The sequence below is a fragment of the Nicotiana tabacum genome, chromosome 8 (assembly GCF_000715075.1).
Source record: "Nicotiana tabacum cultivar K326 chromosome 8, ASM71507v2, whole genome shotgun sequence".
NCBI lineage: Eukaryota > Viridiplantae > Streptophyta > Magnoliopsida > Solanales > Solanaceae > Nicotiana > Nicotiana tabacum.
Genome location: NC_134087.1, coordinates 20,889,247 through 20,905,417, shown reverse-complemented (window position 1 = coordinate 20,905,417; position 16,171 = coordinate 20,889,247). Strand labels below are relative to the sequence as shown.

The 16,171-nt window shown below is 37.5% G+C and overlaps 1 protein-coding gene across 1 annotated transcript; it reads right to left on the bottom strand.

Annotated features, from left to right (window-relative positions):
• Positions 1–7,235: 7,235 nt before the first annotated feature.
• On the bottom strand, positions 7,236–8,707 carry LOC107785461 (uncharacterized). The gene is made up of 2 exons (XM_075220229.1): positions 8,500–8,707; positions 7,236–8,059 (listed from the first exon to the last, which is right to left on the bottom strand). Exons 1-2 carry the CDS (start codon positions 8,705–8,707, stop codon positions 7,236–7,238), a joined length of 1,032 nt encoding a protein of 343 aa, XP_075076330.1.
• Positions 8,708–16,171: the final 7,464 nt, after the last annotated feature.

Sequence of the window (16,171 nt, the reverse complement as noted above, 5' to 3'; positions counted from 1 at the left end):
CATAGGCTCAAGAGTGCTTTTATTTTGAATGAGCAAGGTACTGACGACTCCGGCTATTTTCAGATCAATGTTTTCGTCTTTCCTTGGAAATACCAAAAGGCCCAAAAAGGTTATCATAAAAGCCACTCGTCTATGCTCGTCCCATTTCTGACTGTTACTTTTGCTGCATAACTTGTTACCCGGGTTGTTGAATCCTCCGACATGACCGTATCTGTCGTATATGAAGCGCAGATTAAAAAAACCTGCGGCCAAATCTGGGTTATGGACCGTCCTGGATAGCTTTAACGAATCTAAAAACCGATGCACAGTGACAGCTCTTGGAGCAACCAGGTATTTTTGCCTCAACGGAACTTCAGCATTTCCGATGTACCCGGCTATTTCCTCCAAAGTTGGGGTGAGTTCAAAATCGGAGAAGTGGAATACATTATGTGTCGGGTCCCAGCAGGTGACCAAAGCTCTTATGATATCCCCCCGAGGCTGGATTTCTAATAAACGCGTAAGACCTTTTAGATATTTCTTGACCTCATCTTGCCCTTCACCACCTAAATCATCCCACCATAGCCGCAACTTGAAAGGGATTTTAGTCATTATTGAAAAAGGTTCATTTTGCATCGTGCTCATCCTGCACATTTATTAAGGTGATTAAGAAATAAAATTTATTTGACTCAATAAATTGACTATTTTTTTTTAAATTTTTCACAGCTTAAAAGGAAGATCCTGTTCCGCATACGGTCAGCACTTCGGGAATGAAGATTTTAAAGCTGGGTGAGTCAACCGGTCAAAAATCCAAAAATGACTACAAGTGGCCGTTTATGCAAAGTCAGCCTTCCGGCGTCCCTTTCGGGAACATTCGGTTATTTTTGCAAAAACGGCGTCACCCGACTTATTTATGTTGACAATTAAAATTTGACATTTTTTGGCTATTTTTGTAAAAGGGGAGGTTGAATCCGATGAGAGTTGCCTACGTATCCCGCACTCTGTGAGAATCAAACCGGAGTAGTTCAGGTAGATAAAACAAACTTCTTTTGAAAACAAGACTCTTTTCAATGGCAAATAACACCATTTTTCATAAACAAAACTTTTTTTTTTCATTTTCTCAAAAATTCGACAGAGTTTCGACGCTATTTGGACATTGATGATTTTTTTTTCAAAACAGGCAATTAGCTACCTCTATCTCTCTTTCCTCAAAGTATTCAAGAGCTGGTCAGCATGCAAGTCCGAAACAACAAATGCACAGGTAGCAAGTTGGATGCATCAGGATGAGCTTTTGTCGCTTTGGTACACATGTCCTAGACAGACCCAATGCCTATGTTGAGCCTCCAAAGTCAAATGCACGTGATGCAAACAAACGTTCCTACTAGGGATCCGGCATGAAGCTGAATTATTTTAGGTTCATAACCTGGGTATTTGTTCTAGACTGTGTACCCGTGCGGACAACTCGAGTCGAGGAGGGGGCTACGTACCGGGAACCAAAAGGCCATCCGGCTTAGTAACTTGTACGTCCTCTTTCTTATTTCAGGTATGACGCTAATAGAAGAGGGAGTCTCAACCAGCAAGCACATCCCCGGAGGTAAGAAGAGAAGGGTTTCAGCATAGTTTATATACAGTTCAGATAATATCAAAGCGGTAAAAGCAGCATTTAGCACATTAGGCCCAAACATGTAACAAAATCTGATAAAGCCAAATAATACAATTTATCTAAGCTCGAATTATGAACCCTGAACCAGAGATTCTGAGTCTGGTGTCCCCAGCAGAGTCGCCAGAGCTGTCACACCTTCTTTTTTCACCCGCGCCACCGCAAAGGCACAGGGGGAGTTTTTCCAATTAAAGGACAATCGAAACGGGATTTATTTATTAATTTCAGAGTCGCCACTTAGGAGATTTATGGTGTCCCAAGTCACCGGTTGAATCCTGAATCGAGGAAAAGATTGACTCTGTATTACAGTCCGCGAACCAGAAATCTAAGTAAGGAATTCTGTTAACCCGGGAGAAGGTGTTAGGCATTCCCGAGTTCCGTGGTTCTAGCACGGCCGCTCAACTGTCATATTCGGCTTAATTATCTGATTTTTATACATGTTGAACCTATGTGCAAATTTTAACTTTTTACCGCTTTTATTATTATTATTTTTAATGAGAATTGCAACGTCATGAAAACGTATCTCGAACCACGTCACATCAATGTACCCGTGGTTATCGACACATTTCGACTCCGTTGAGATTTGGATTTGGGTCACATAAATGTGCACCCGAGTTTAAGAAAGTAAATTATTAAAGGCGCGTCTAAAGCGACTAGCGTATTATCATTTGGGGAAAGGCCGTGAACTTTTGCTAAACGGCCCATCCCGGAGTCTAAGGAATTTTACAAACACTTATAGAGGGCCCCACAGCTTATGTATTTTGTTTGTCGAGGCTCGCCTCATTCATTATTAAAAAAAAGAAAGAATTGCAACGTCATGAAAATGCATCTCGAACCACGTCACAATCAATGTACCCGTGATTATTGACATATTTCGACTTCGTTAAGATTTGGATTTGAGTCACATAAATGTGCACCCGGGTTTAAGAAGGTAATATTATTTAAATTACGCGCCTAAAGAGACTAACGCATTGTTATTTTGGGAAATGGTCGTGAAATTCGCTAAACAGCCTGTCCTGAAATCTAAGTATTTTAATATATACAATTATTAAGGGCCCCGCAATCTAGGTGCTTTATTTGGCGAGGCTCATCTCGTCATTTTTATTTAAAGGCCCAATCCTAAAGCAATCTATAATTTTCTATTTTATTTGCCTCTAAAACAAAGAAGAAGATCCTAATTAGTTTTGCGTTATTTAAGAATTAGAAGACCTGGGTTTATTGAACTCATACGAAATCAAATTTTATTCGCTTTAGGTTCTGAATGCAGTCCATATAAATAGACCCTTATATAAGTGTGTACAAAGAGCAAACCAACTATAGATCTGGGCCCAGGTCCAAATGAACATGCAGTTAGAGCTAGACCTAGGCCGTTTGTGACAGTACCGAAGTCCAAAATGTCCAACGTGGACCACTAGCCTCAACTTCAATTCTAGTTGAACGCATAATCACTGGAACAACTCCAAGTTATTTAACGTGCACTCAACAAATTATGAGAAGGGAGAATCACGTTTATCTACTCAAACTAAGGGACAATTGATCATTTGAATCTCATTTTAAAATTCAGCTTACTCCACCTGTTCAACTAATGGTGATTCCTAATGAGGGATCGAGTTTTGGACTAAACAGCTCAATTATTTGATTTTACTAACATCCACGAGCAGATTCAAAGCAGTCTTATTATTAAGGCATGTTCAATTCGATTAACTACTGCTATGAGCTATTAATCTAGAATTACCAACACTTATACTATAACAATGAGTTCCGAGCCATCAAAACTTAAAGTGGCCGTCATACTGATTTCAAAATCAACTATATCCTACAAAAATAATTTAGTGGAATATATATGAAAGTAAACTGAGATTCCATTAATCAACACAAGTTAAATCAGATTGTTAGCTATAGAACTCTTATGCTTCCAGGAATACACATCTAATTAGTTTAACTAAATCAGGTTGATGTTCTAAATTCTAGAATCTATTATAACAGTCCAACACAGTCCACAAGTTAAAACAAACAATCCATCATAGTCCCTTGGAGTTCATAATACTCAACTACAGTGAACAAATACACGCATCATAAGCAAATTATCCATATATGTAACAGAAGTTTTTCACTATAATTCCGCAGCAGGAAACTTGCTTCATTTCTATTTCACATGCGATACGAGATGCTACATCAAAGTCTCGAAGTGTACCTGGTATTGACAATACAAGAAGAGGAAGAAGAGGATAAGCAGCAGACTAGTAGCTGTCAATACAACAACAATACACCAGCAGCAGTGACTCAATCAATGCCCCAGAAAAACCCAGAGAGGTTGTAAACCAACAGCAACAGCAAACCAAAATCAGGAAAAGGACTTCAAGCAATGCAGCAGCAACTTAAACCAAAACTCAGACCAAAACCAATCAAACTCAGACCATGGGATGCAGTTCTTTGAAACAAAATCTAGCTCCGGATTCACACTTAACCAAACAGGCACAGAACAGAATCTCAAACTACTCAAAATACTTCAGATTTGAAAGTGAACTGAAGCCTTGCTCAAAGGGTTGATGAAATAGTAACCTAACACTCTAGACTCAAGTTAAAACACTCTCACAATTGAAACCTCACAAGCTTTCTGGGCTGTCTCTTTTAACTGACTAAAACTGACCTCAAGATCCTCTCAAACAGTGACCTCTTCTCTTCTAAAGTCTGCCCAAAAGAATAGCCAGACCAGCCTCTCCAAACAGGTTCCAGACTCGACTAAAAAATTAAGAGAAACTGATTTTTTTGCTCCCAAAAACTAGCCCAGACTCTCTAAAAAAAAATTGAAAGAGAACTGATCCTTTCCTCTCCAAACCAGTAGCCTAAACTCTGTAAAAAAAAACCTCCTTATTATGTCCAAACTTTGCTCTATTTATCTGCAAAAACAGACCCTCCCCACTCTCAAAAGCACCCCCAACTATTATTAATTTCTGCCCATCATCTCTCAAACCCACTATAGTATGTTTTCCCTCCTTTTAATTCATTTGTTCCCCACTGCCCTTGTCTTTTCTTTATTTAAATTCAAATAGGTATGGACACCTATTTCTTAATCCATTTCCTTTAAACCTTCCCCTACCATTATGTCTTGTTCCCCCTTAGCACTAAACAAATGCATTAGTTTAATGTTAATTAGTACTTACTGGACAGAGCACTTAAACTAACCATTTTAAAACTTTTTCAATTCCCAAATTACCCCCTTAACCCCTGTGTATTACTGCCATTCCCTAAGCTTCATTGATCTGTTTTCTAAGTTACAAACCTAATAACTGATTTTAAACTGATCACTAAAGTACTACAGCTATAACCAATTCACAATTAAATTCAAACAATGATTTAATCAGAATTGAAGCAGTACAAATCAAATTATTATCAGGTTATTCAATCAAAATTGAAGCAGCATGAGTCAAATCAGGTTATTCTAACATTCAAGCATGTAAAACTAATCGACGACACTTATCCAATCGACTACACGAATTACAACACATACAATCAATAGAAAATAAGAATCGAACAGGCATATAGGTAATTCGAATCGTATAGATAGAAATAGGGATTCATAATAAAACTTAACTAATCGACGACACTCATTCAAATCGATTATATAGTTTATCACATACATTGACCATGACCAGAAAAAGTTCGACCAAATAAAAGGTCATTGAAGAAGGACAGAATCAATCGACAAAAAGAATTGAAAAACCAATAAAACTAAACTAAACAAATAAACAGATATAAACACATACAAAACGGAACCAACAGGAAAGGTCAAATACCTCAAGAACTCGGACACTAGACGATCCTGACTTGGACTCTGACTCGGACCTTTTTTGAGGTTGAACGGACCTTAATCGAGTGTTCTCAACTGAGAACACTTCGACTTAGGTCCACTGGACACCCAAATTCATTTTCTTCGGACAAACGTCAACCTTTGGTTTTCTAGGGTTCTTGGGGGTTCGATTTAGGGTTCGAATGGTTCTGGTCTGATTCGAACCAAACCAACGGTGGTTTGTGACGAGGGAGGTCAGGGAGATATCTGGTATGAGTTTGGGACTAGTTGGGGTAGGTTTAGGTTCTGTTCGAATCTTCGATTGAAGATTCGAGACGCTGGAGGTTAATTCGAGGCAAACGGTTAACGGATCTGTAACGAGGGTGGTCAGGGGGTGCCGCGGTGTGAGTTTGGGGTTGGTTGGGGTAGTTTCGAGTTTTGCTCGAATCTTCGATTGAAGATTCGAGAAGCTACAGGCTGATTATAGCAAAATGGGTAAGGGATTCGTGGAGAGGGTGGTTAGGTGCTCTAGGGGTGTTAGTTTCATGGTCATCGGCGTTGTTGCCACCGGGTTTACGGCGAAAGGGTTTCAGGGCGGCTAGGGTTTCGAGGGTTGTTTGGTTTATCTCTGAAAGAGACGATGGACAAGGGTATGGCTTAGGAGGGGTGTGAGGTAAGAGGTTGGACTTATATACGGAGGGGGTGGTTTAATCCTGGCCATTGGACTAAGTACGATCAATGGCCTAGATCAATTCATTTAAAGGAAACGGTGTCGTTTGGAGTAGTACTGGGGCGGGGTCGATCCGGGGGAAAGTGGGTCGGGTTGTGGGGATTGTTCTGAGGCGTTGGATCAAATGAAATGAATGGCCTGGATCTATTGGCTATATACGACGTCGTTTGGATATATCTGGAGATTGACTGGACCGTTCAATTGAGTGAGATCAACGGCCCAAATTTTTCATGCCCGAACGGCGTCGTTCCACCCGCCCCCAAGACTGGTTGGGTTGGATCGGGTAAGAGGGTATTTGGACTGGGCCTGAACTGTCTTTTAAAATTGGCCCAGTCCGATTTTCTTCTCTTGTTTCTTTTTTTTTCTTCTATTTTCTTTTTAATTCCTAATTACCAACTAAAAATCCTAATTAAATTATAAAATTGATAATTAACTAAAACATTAACTCTTAATAATCTATCACACGAAATTAAACATCAAATAAGGATAAAATCACACAATTCGGACATTAAATGCAAAAAATGCAAAGTACATATTTTTTTTGTGATTTTTCCATTTTGTAAAACAAACTTGTTTGTTTAAATAATTCCTAAATTATAAAATTAAATCCTAAATGCACATGCAACCCATATTTTTGTATTTTTCTTAATTAAAGTAGAAATAAACATGCACAGACAAAAATGCAAATAAATCACAAACAACACAAAACCATTTTATTTTGAATTTTTTGGGAGTAGTTGTGATTGATAAGTGATAGTATTACTCCTATTATATATTTTTTTAATAAAATTCTTTCTAAGTAATATTTCATACCTAGTAGCGGTCAATGAATGGAAATGATGGTTGGTAATCCATATTCTTTCAAGTCCACAATTTAATTGAATTGATTGACTGCAAATATAGATAGACAATTTAACAAATAAAGTACATGTGACTAAGCTGCAACAGGATATATCAATGTAAAGTAAATTTGGAAGAATATTTACCTCATTCAACTTTATCTTTCTCTGTAGCATGAGCAACTATATACTGAGTATGTACACTGAACTTGTCATTGTTTCTACTCATTTCATACTTACTCATTCAAAACTTCTATCCTCTAAATTTCGGAAAACTTCTTTATACACTACATTTGTAGCTTCATTTGTTACTTTCCTATCTTCATCATAACATAAGATCTTCAACCCTTTTCTACTTGTTACTCTTGAAAGTGCAACGTATAGTTGTCCATGAGTAAACACTGGCTTCTTCATAAATAATCCCACATTACATAATGATTGACCTTGACTTTTATTGATGGTCATGGCAAAAGATAGAATGACTGGAAATTGCCTTTTTTGGAACTTAAAAGGAATTCTTGCTTCAGATGGAGTAAGTGTCATTCTTGGTATAAAAACTTTGTCTCCAGCCATTTTTCCTGATAATACTTTGGCTTCAATTACCCGATTTCCAAGTCTTGTGATGATCAACCTTGTACCATTACACAATCCCGACAATTGATCTATATTTCTTAACAACATCACAGGAACACCTACCTTCAAAGTGATAGAGTGATTTGGAATACTTGAACATTTAATACTATTTAGGAATTCAGGTGTATGTACATGTTCCAAAGATGTAAATGCATGATCAGACATACAAATTGTATCCGAACTTAAATATGATTTATCCTGGCTATTGTTGAGAGAAATCATGTAATCATTCACCGATTCCACCATCTGAAGAGTTGGTGCAAGAATTGCTCTTTCTTGAAGGTATTTTATATCTGTGAAATGTCTCAAGAAATCAGAATATGTACTTTCTACAATTCCAGATATTGGATCATCACAATTATGTATGAGAAGATCGTCGGGTATTTCTACTTTCTCAATGCCATCAATAGAACATCCAATCTTTCCATCGCCTATTGCCAAGATCCAATCAGAAAATTATTTTAAATCATCCAAATCTGCACCAGATCTATTTTCTTGCAATCCCATAGTTGTTGTTAGCTTTAAAGCCTGACGGTGTGGCCACAAATATGAAGAATTTAGAGTTGCTTTAACAATCTCTTGCCTAGTACCTTTGTAATTACAGGCAAGATTTGTCTAAAGTCACCTCCAAGAACAATTGTTTTACCTCAAAATGGCCGATCTAAATTTGACGGATCTTTAAATCTTAGAATATCTCTAAGAGTTTGATCAAGAGCTTCAAAACAGTATTTATACATCATTGGTGCCTCATCCCAAATGATCAATTTTGCCTTCACAATCAACTTTGCTAAAGGACTACCTTGTTTTATATTTCATGTTGAATCTTCAGTTGGATTTAGAGGGATCGCAAATCTTGAATGTGCAGTTCGACCTCCTGGTAACAAAAGAGAAGCAATACCACTTGAAGCAACATTTATCACTATATCGCCTTTAGATCGTACACCAGAAAACAATGTTTTCCAGATAAAAATTTTGCCAGTTCCTCCATGACCATATAAAAAGAATAACCCTCCTTTGTCTTCATTCACTGCAGATATGATTTTATCATAAACAGACTTCTGCTCGACTGTTAATTTCATTACTAATTGTTCATGCTCTTGTGTCAAAGAGCGACAATTATAGCGCAATTCCTCATTAATTAGTCTGTTAGCACCATCAAATTCTTACTCATTGTAATATGGTCTTGGCATTGTCGGAAAACCGTTAAAGCTTTTTCCACAACTTTTTAAAATCTTGTCCAGCTTTTTCAAGCAACGATTTTTCAGTTCATCATCTGTTAACTCTGCCGCTGCATGACATAAAAATGTTAAAGTTCAAAATAAAATATATACTCATATTTAAAACTCAACAATGTAGTTTTATGTATATATATGTTGTTTGCTTTTGCATACAGATCATTAATTTGTTATAGAATAACATGTCTAAGCATAAATCTGGAGTACTATATTTTAGTTCTTTTAACTACATATATTACAATAACTCAAAAGAAAAAGCTGAAATTTGTGATGTCGTTTAGAACATATAAAAATAAAATGTAGCGAGAAAAAATCGGTATTATAAAATTAATGAAATTGACTTTATCAATAGTTAAAAACAGTGAGTGGTCTTCATCTATATGAATACCAAATTCAACAAAGTAGAATATTATAGAAGTTATGAGGTATTAATATTTCTTCCTTGTTTAACATATAGCACTAAAAAAAATTATTCTAATAATTTTATCTTTTAATACCTGGATTACTCAATAATGTTCTTTCTTCACAGAGAATATCTTCTGACAATAACTCCCACGATGATTGCCAAACAATTTCTGGTCGTGACATTGAATTTGATAACAATAACATGACAAATAACTGTCTTAGATAAGATGGCATGCCCCAAGTACTTGCCTCCTTTATAGCATCAACATACTCTTTGTCGTCATCCAACAACCCAAGTGCATAACATGCATCTCTAAAAGTAAGATAGTCATGATTGTTAATTCTTCTAAGTTGTTCATATGAAGTCGGACCTTTGATTACATTCAACAACAATCTAAGATAATATATCTCTCCACTTCCAGGAGTAACAAAGAAAATCCTCCCAATAGAAAATTCAGATTTTCTCCTTTTTCCCATTTTTTTAATTTTTGGTTCCACCAAAATTTAAGAGGGAATTCTGCGTAAGTCAAATCTCTTGCTTCCGAAAATTTTTTGTTTGCCTCAAACCATCCCAAAAACATTGATTCCTTCACAGTTGGTCTATTGGCAACATTATCAATTGGATCATCATCAGAAAAAATGACATTTTGTTCATTTGGAAGATGGAATGATAGTCTCTCCATTGATGGTTCTCTATGGTAAATAGGAAACTTAAATATTCTCCAAGCAGCTTCACATGGGATATGTAGTGACAATCATAATACATGTTGATTTCATCAACGGTTGATGAACCATTGTCATGAGTACTTTGAGAAAAAGCAGCAGTTGCACGATCATGACCTTTATTGACATACTTAAATAAATATTTAATGGATCTTGTTTGATTGCACCACTCAACATTGATATGAGCGCCATATTTTAATAATAAAAAGCGATTGTGTGGCTTCACATGGGATATGTAGTGAATTCGTCCCGAAATAGTTTTTAAAATAAATTTAGAAATCAATTAGTTTAATAGAATTGTATTTTAACTGTTGCAATTTTATAAAATCAGAAAAAATATACAAAAATAAATAAAAGAAACAAATGAAAAAGAAAAAAAACAAAAAGAAATAGAGAAAGGGCTGCCCACGATTTGGGCCATGCCCAATTCATTTCACCCGGGCCCAACATTTTTCCTTCCTTCCCACGCCCCAGGCCCAATCCAACACAGACCAGGTCCAGATTTTCAAAAAGTCCAAACGACGTCGTTTTCACGAAGTCCATCTTAACCGTTGTTTCTTGATCAAACGGATGAGATCGTCTTAGGATGTTTTATATATATATGTCCGAATGTTCACGCCCCCTATCTCGTCTCTCAGACCCCCCGTCCATCTCTAACCCTAAAAACCAGCCGCCCCCATATCCTTCGCCGGAACCCCACTGCCGGCGAACACCACTTATGCCATCGACCACCAAATTAACACCACGAGACCTCCTCTTCTCCCTCGTCATGAATCCACCACTCGTTTCCTTCAAATCCGGCCCTAGCTCATCGAATCTTCGATCAAAGGTTTCCGGCCAAAACCCAAAGTAACCCAATCACCACCAAATTAACACCATGTGACCGCCTGGGCCTCCTCTACCCAACCCTCATGGCCCTGTCTCTTGAATCTACCTGGAAAAGCTCGAATATCAAATCGAAAGTTTTCGACCAAAACCCTAATGCAAAATCTCCATGATTTCGGACCCTAACAACCCTAACCAGGTGTTTTCTTATGGAAACACGTGGTTAGGGATGTTACGGGTCAGAAATTTCGGGGGATTTGGAGAAGCAACCACTGGCCGGAGCTCTTTGTTGTCAGTAAGTTTTTAGTGATATTTTCTTTTATCTTCAATTTCTTTTTCCTTTCTGATTTTTTGCATGTGTGAAATCCTTGGTTAATGTCTGGTTAATTTGCGTTTTAAATTTTTGTCAATATTGTTCTAATCTTGTGTCCTGATTTTTGTGATTAAATTTATTTGTTAGTTTGATTTTAATATGTTCCAATTCCTGGTCTTAGTTTGATTTTAGTTGAGCCGTTGATAATTTGTTAATTAGTTTTACTACGTTTTGCGTAAATTAGTTTCTGGTGTTCCTTTAGTTAATTACTAATTAGTTCATGTTTGATTTCAGTTTGATTAGTCGTCTAGCTAGCTCTAATTAGTTTAGTTTGTTTTGGTCTGATTAAGGCTGAATTGGACTTTTTGGGAGACTATAATTGATTTGTAGTTAGGCTAACAGAGGGTTTGAGTCAGTTAGTTAGGGGTTTGAAGCTTAGCTTGTTTGGGTAGTAATTTCAGGGAGGAAATAAGAGTAATTTAGGCATGGAAAAGGGTAGTTGTATTAAGAATAGGAATTTCAAAACCAAGATAAGGGTAGTATAGGTATTGTATAGGTAAAAGAACACCCTAGGGCCTACTAGAATAAGATTTTAGTATAGATTTCAGTAAACCTAGGGCAGTAACTTGAAAAACAAGGCAGAAATTGAAGGACTAATAGGGGGAATCTGAAATTAAAAGAGGGAAAATGTGTGAGTGCCATTTAGAACATTCTACCCTATTTGTTGCCTATAAAAGGCAACCCCAATGCCTTCATTGAGGGTCTTGGCCTGAAAAATTCCCCAAGGAAGCTCCTCTCTAATTTTTTAGATCTGAACTTGAAGTTCAAAACATTCAAAAATTCAAAAAAAAAACGACAAAAAACTTCAAAAATAAAAAAAAGTCATTGTTTCATTGCTTTCTTCAGGTTGTTTTCGAATTCCAGCTTTAATTCAACTTTCTAGTTTATTTCGAAATCAAAAACAGCTTGAGCTCTTCCGTGTCTATTCAATATTTGAAATCTGAAAGTGTTTGGAATCATTTGAGCACTGGTGTTGGTTTATTTGAGTTGGCTGTGGGTTATTCATCAAATGTGTGAATTGATAGGTTCATTGCTGGTTGTATTGGTGCTATTTTGGTTTTGAAAATTTTCTTGGATCACTGATTCATTTCTGGGCTAAAATTGCTGTTTGAAATTCCAAATCACTGTTGCTTGTTCTGCTGTTGCTAACTTCTCCTTCTTCCTTTGATATTCTGATTTCCAGGTATACGTTTTGAACTTGTTTCGATGTATCATCCCCTGTTGACAACATGAAATGAAATTGAAGCAAATTCTCTGTTGTAGATCTTTAGCTTGTTATGTTTTAGATAGTTTGTCGTGGTTTGGTGGTTGTACACTGTTATCAAATTCGAAATGCATAGTTGAACTGAAACTGGTCATGTATTAATGGGACTGTAAACTGTTATGTATCAGAGTCATGTGAGTTTATTTTTCGAGTTAATTACTAGTTGTAGTTAGCCCCTATTAGCTGATGCATACCCCTGTAAATACTAGTTGTAATTAATTTCATAGAATAAGTCCATACTAGTTGTAATTAATTCCCTATTAGTTGGTTCATGTCCCTGTATTAACAAACGGTTCAGTACGAGATAGAACTTCTACTAGTTATTTTCATGTTCTCAATCTGTAATTAAGTAGATCATAGTCATAGATGAATATGTTGGTTTAAATGTTGGATTCAAATTTGAGTCTCAGCATGTTGATTCATATGTCAGGAAGCTACTGTCCAGTCCCACTAGGATTCTGAAATTGACGATGAGTCTCCAGTTTTGTTTTCTAAAAATCGAATTGTTGCTTCATATTCCTGGACGGTTTTGAATGTCAAGTAGTGTCTTATAGATGTTAATCCAACGATGTGAAAGGACTGTGGCCTGGTGATCATTTAAATTTAATTTCGTTCATAATTAGTATTGTGGCCTGTTTCAACTTGAGCCATATTTCCGGGCTCACCTTGGCCCAATGGCATGAAACCCCGCCAGAATAGCAAGACCCATTGCTGATCAATTAGTTGCTAAGAACTGAAAGCTGGCGTATGTTTGGGCCCTGAAGCTCGAGCTTCTTGTGAATCGGACTGGGGCCCAACAGACTGAAACCCCATTGGGTTGCTGAATCATAGACCTAAGGTTTGGGCCTTTTAAGTGCTTCTAATGATAATTGATTGGTTAACTAATAGATTATAGCCTTTAGAGACAAATAAAAATAGAAATCGTAGTCTTTTTTAGTTTTTCCTTTTAATAAAATGATGATACGAGCCTCGCCAAATAAAATACGAAATGCGGGGCCCTCAATAAACGCTATGAATTCGGGAGGGCCGTTTAGCGAATTTCATGACCTTCCCCAAAATAATAGTACACTAGACTCTTTAAGCACGACTTTAATAAAATTACATTCCTAAACTCGGGTGCGCATTGATGTGAACCAAATCCACATCTCAACGGAGTCGAAATGTGTTGACAACCATGGGTGCATTGATTGCGACGTGGTTCGAGACGCATTTCCACAACGTTGCAATTCTTTTAAAATATAATGATAAAAGCGGTTTACGAATAAGCGGCACATAGGCTAGCATGTATTAAAATCAGATAAAATCAAATACAATAGTTGAGCGACCCTGCTAGAACCACGGAACCCGGGAATGCCTAACACCTTCTTCCGGGTTAACAGAATTCCTTACTCAGATATTTGGTTCGCGGACTGTAAACAGAGTCATACGATTCCTCGGTTCGGGATACAACTGGTGACTTGGGACACCATTAATCTCCCAAGTGGCGACTCTGAATAATAATAATAAATCTCGTTCTAATTGTCCTTTAATTGGAAAAACTCCTTTATGACCTTGCGGGTGTAGTGAAAAAGGAGGTGTGACAGCTCTGACGACTCTGCTGGGGATCGAACCCAGTATCTCTGGTCCAGGGTTCAGAATTCGAGCTTATATAAATTGTTGTATTTGGTTATATCTGATTTTCCTACATGTTTTGTGCTGAATATGCTAAATGTTACCGCTTTGATACCATTTGAACTGTATATAAACTGTGCCGACACCCTTCTCTCTTTACCTCCGGGGATGTGCTTACTGGTTGAGACTCCCTATTCTGTTAGTATCTTACCCTGAAATAAAAAAGAGGCTCGGATAAGTTACAAAGCCGGACGATCTCGCGTGTCCCCGGTACGCTGCCCCCTCCTCGACTCGAGTTGTCCGCTTGAGTGCACTGTTTAGAACACATACCCAGGTTTTAAACCTAGAATAACTTGACTTCATGCCGGATCCCTAGTAGGAGCGCTTAATTGCATCATGCTGCAATTGACTTAGGGAACTCCACACAGGGGTTGGGTCCGTCTAGGGCTAGCAACCTGAAATGAAAAGACCATCCTGATGCATCCTACTTGTTCTGTACATATATTTGTTTTGAACCGACATGTTGACCGACTGTTGAATCTCGGGAATGTTGAAAAATTGAGAAAAAGAGGAAAAGAGAAAAAAGAGAAATAGCAGTTAGGGAGTTAATTGATTATTTTAGAAAAACCAATGACCAAATACTGTCGAAACTCTGCCAAAATTTTGAGAAAATGGAAAAAGGCAAATGTTTTATTTTTATTAGTTTGTTTTACTAAAAAGAAAAGGAAAAATAGAAAAAGAGTCTTTTGCTTTTGGAAAGTTGTTTGTTGAAAAAGAAAAGAAAAAGAGTCTTTGTTTTAGTTTGGAAAAAAAGTTTGTCTTGCCATGGAAAATGAAAAGAAAGAGCCTTGTTTTCAAAAATATAGTTAGTTTCTTTGCCCGAACTACGCAGGTTTGATTCTCACAGGGCGTGAGATATGTAGGCAACCCTCATCGGGTCCAACCTCCCCTTTGAAAAATAGCCAAAAATATTTACGTTTAAATTTTGCATGAATAAGTCGGGTGATGCCGTTTTCGTCAAAAACAGTCGAACGTTCCCGAGATGGACGTCGGAAGGCTGACTTTGCATAACGGCCACCTTTGGTCAATTTTGATTTTTGATTGGTTGACTCTCACAGCTTTAAAATCTTCGTTCTTGGGAGTGCTGAAAGGCCGTGTTTGAAAACCGAGTCTTCCATTTTAAATTTGGAAAAGGAAATAGTTAATTTTGTTTTGAGTCAAATAAAAGTTTTGTTTTTGCTTAAATCACCTTAATAAATGTGCAGGATGAGCACGATGCAAAACAAACCTTTCTCAATAATGACTAAAATCTCTTTCGAGTTGCGGCTATAGTGGAATGATTTAGGCAAAGAAGGACAAGACGAAGTCAAGAAATATCTGAAAGGTTTTACAGGTTTGCTGGAAATCAAGCCTCGGGGTGATATTATAAGAGAGTTGGTCACTTGCTGGGACCCGGCGCACAATGTCTTCCACTTCTCAGATTTTGAGCTCACCCAAACTCTGGAGGAAATAGCCGGGTACATTGAAAATGCTGAGGTTCCGTTAAGGGGAAAATATCTGGTTGCTCCAAGAGCCATCACGGTGCATCGGTTTTTAGATTCATTAAAGATACCCAGGACAGTCCATAATCCAGATTTGGCAAAAGGCTTCTGTACTCTACACTTCATATACGACAGATACGACCACATGGGAGGGTTTAACAAGACGGATATCAAGTTATGCAGTAAAAATAACCGTAAAAAATGGGATGAGTACAGACGAGTGGCTTTCATGATAAACTTTTTGGGCCTCCTGGTGTTCCCAAGGAAAGACGAGAATATTGATATAAAAGTACCCGAGGTCGTCAGTACCTTGCTTGCTCAAAGTGAAAACACTCTTGCGCATATGATCGTGTCTGACATTTTCCGAGCTCTCACTGCCTGCAAAGCCGGAGGCAACTTTTTTGAGAGGTGTAACTTGCTGCTACAAATGTGGATGACCGAGCAGATGCCTAAGTAACTTTTTTGAGGGTTCAATTACCGGCCGGGTTCAAGATGCCTAAGTTTGATTTGTACGATGGGCATGGCGACCCAGTAGCACATTTAAGGGGATTCTGTAGCAAGATGAG

What these genes read in the sequence shown, in the direction of transcription:
- LOC107785461 (XM_075220229.1), bottom strand. Translation starts at nt 8,707, where the DNA reads ATGAAATTAACAGTCGAGCAGAAGTCTGTTTATGATAAAATCATATCT. An exon ending in TTCTCTTTTGTTACCAGGAG is followed by an intron (nt 8,060 to 8,499) that starts GTCGAACTGCAC and finishes TCTTGGCAATAG; the next exon opens with GCGATGGAAAGATTGGATGT.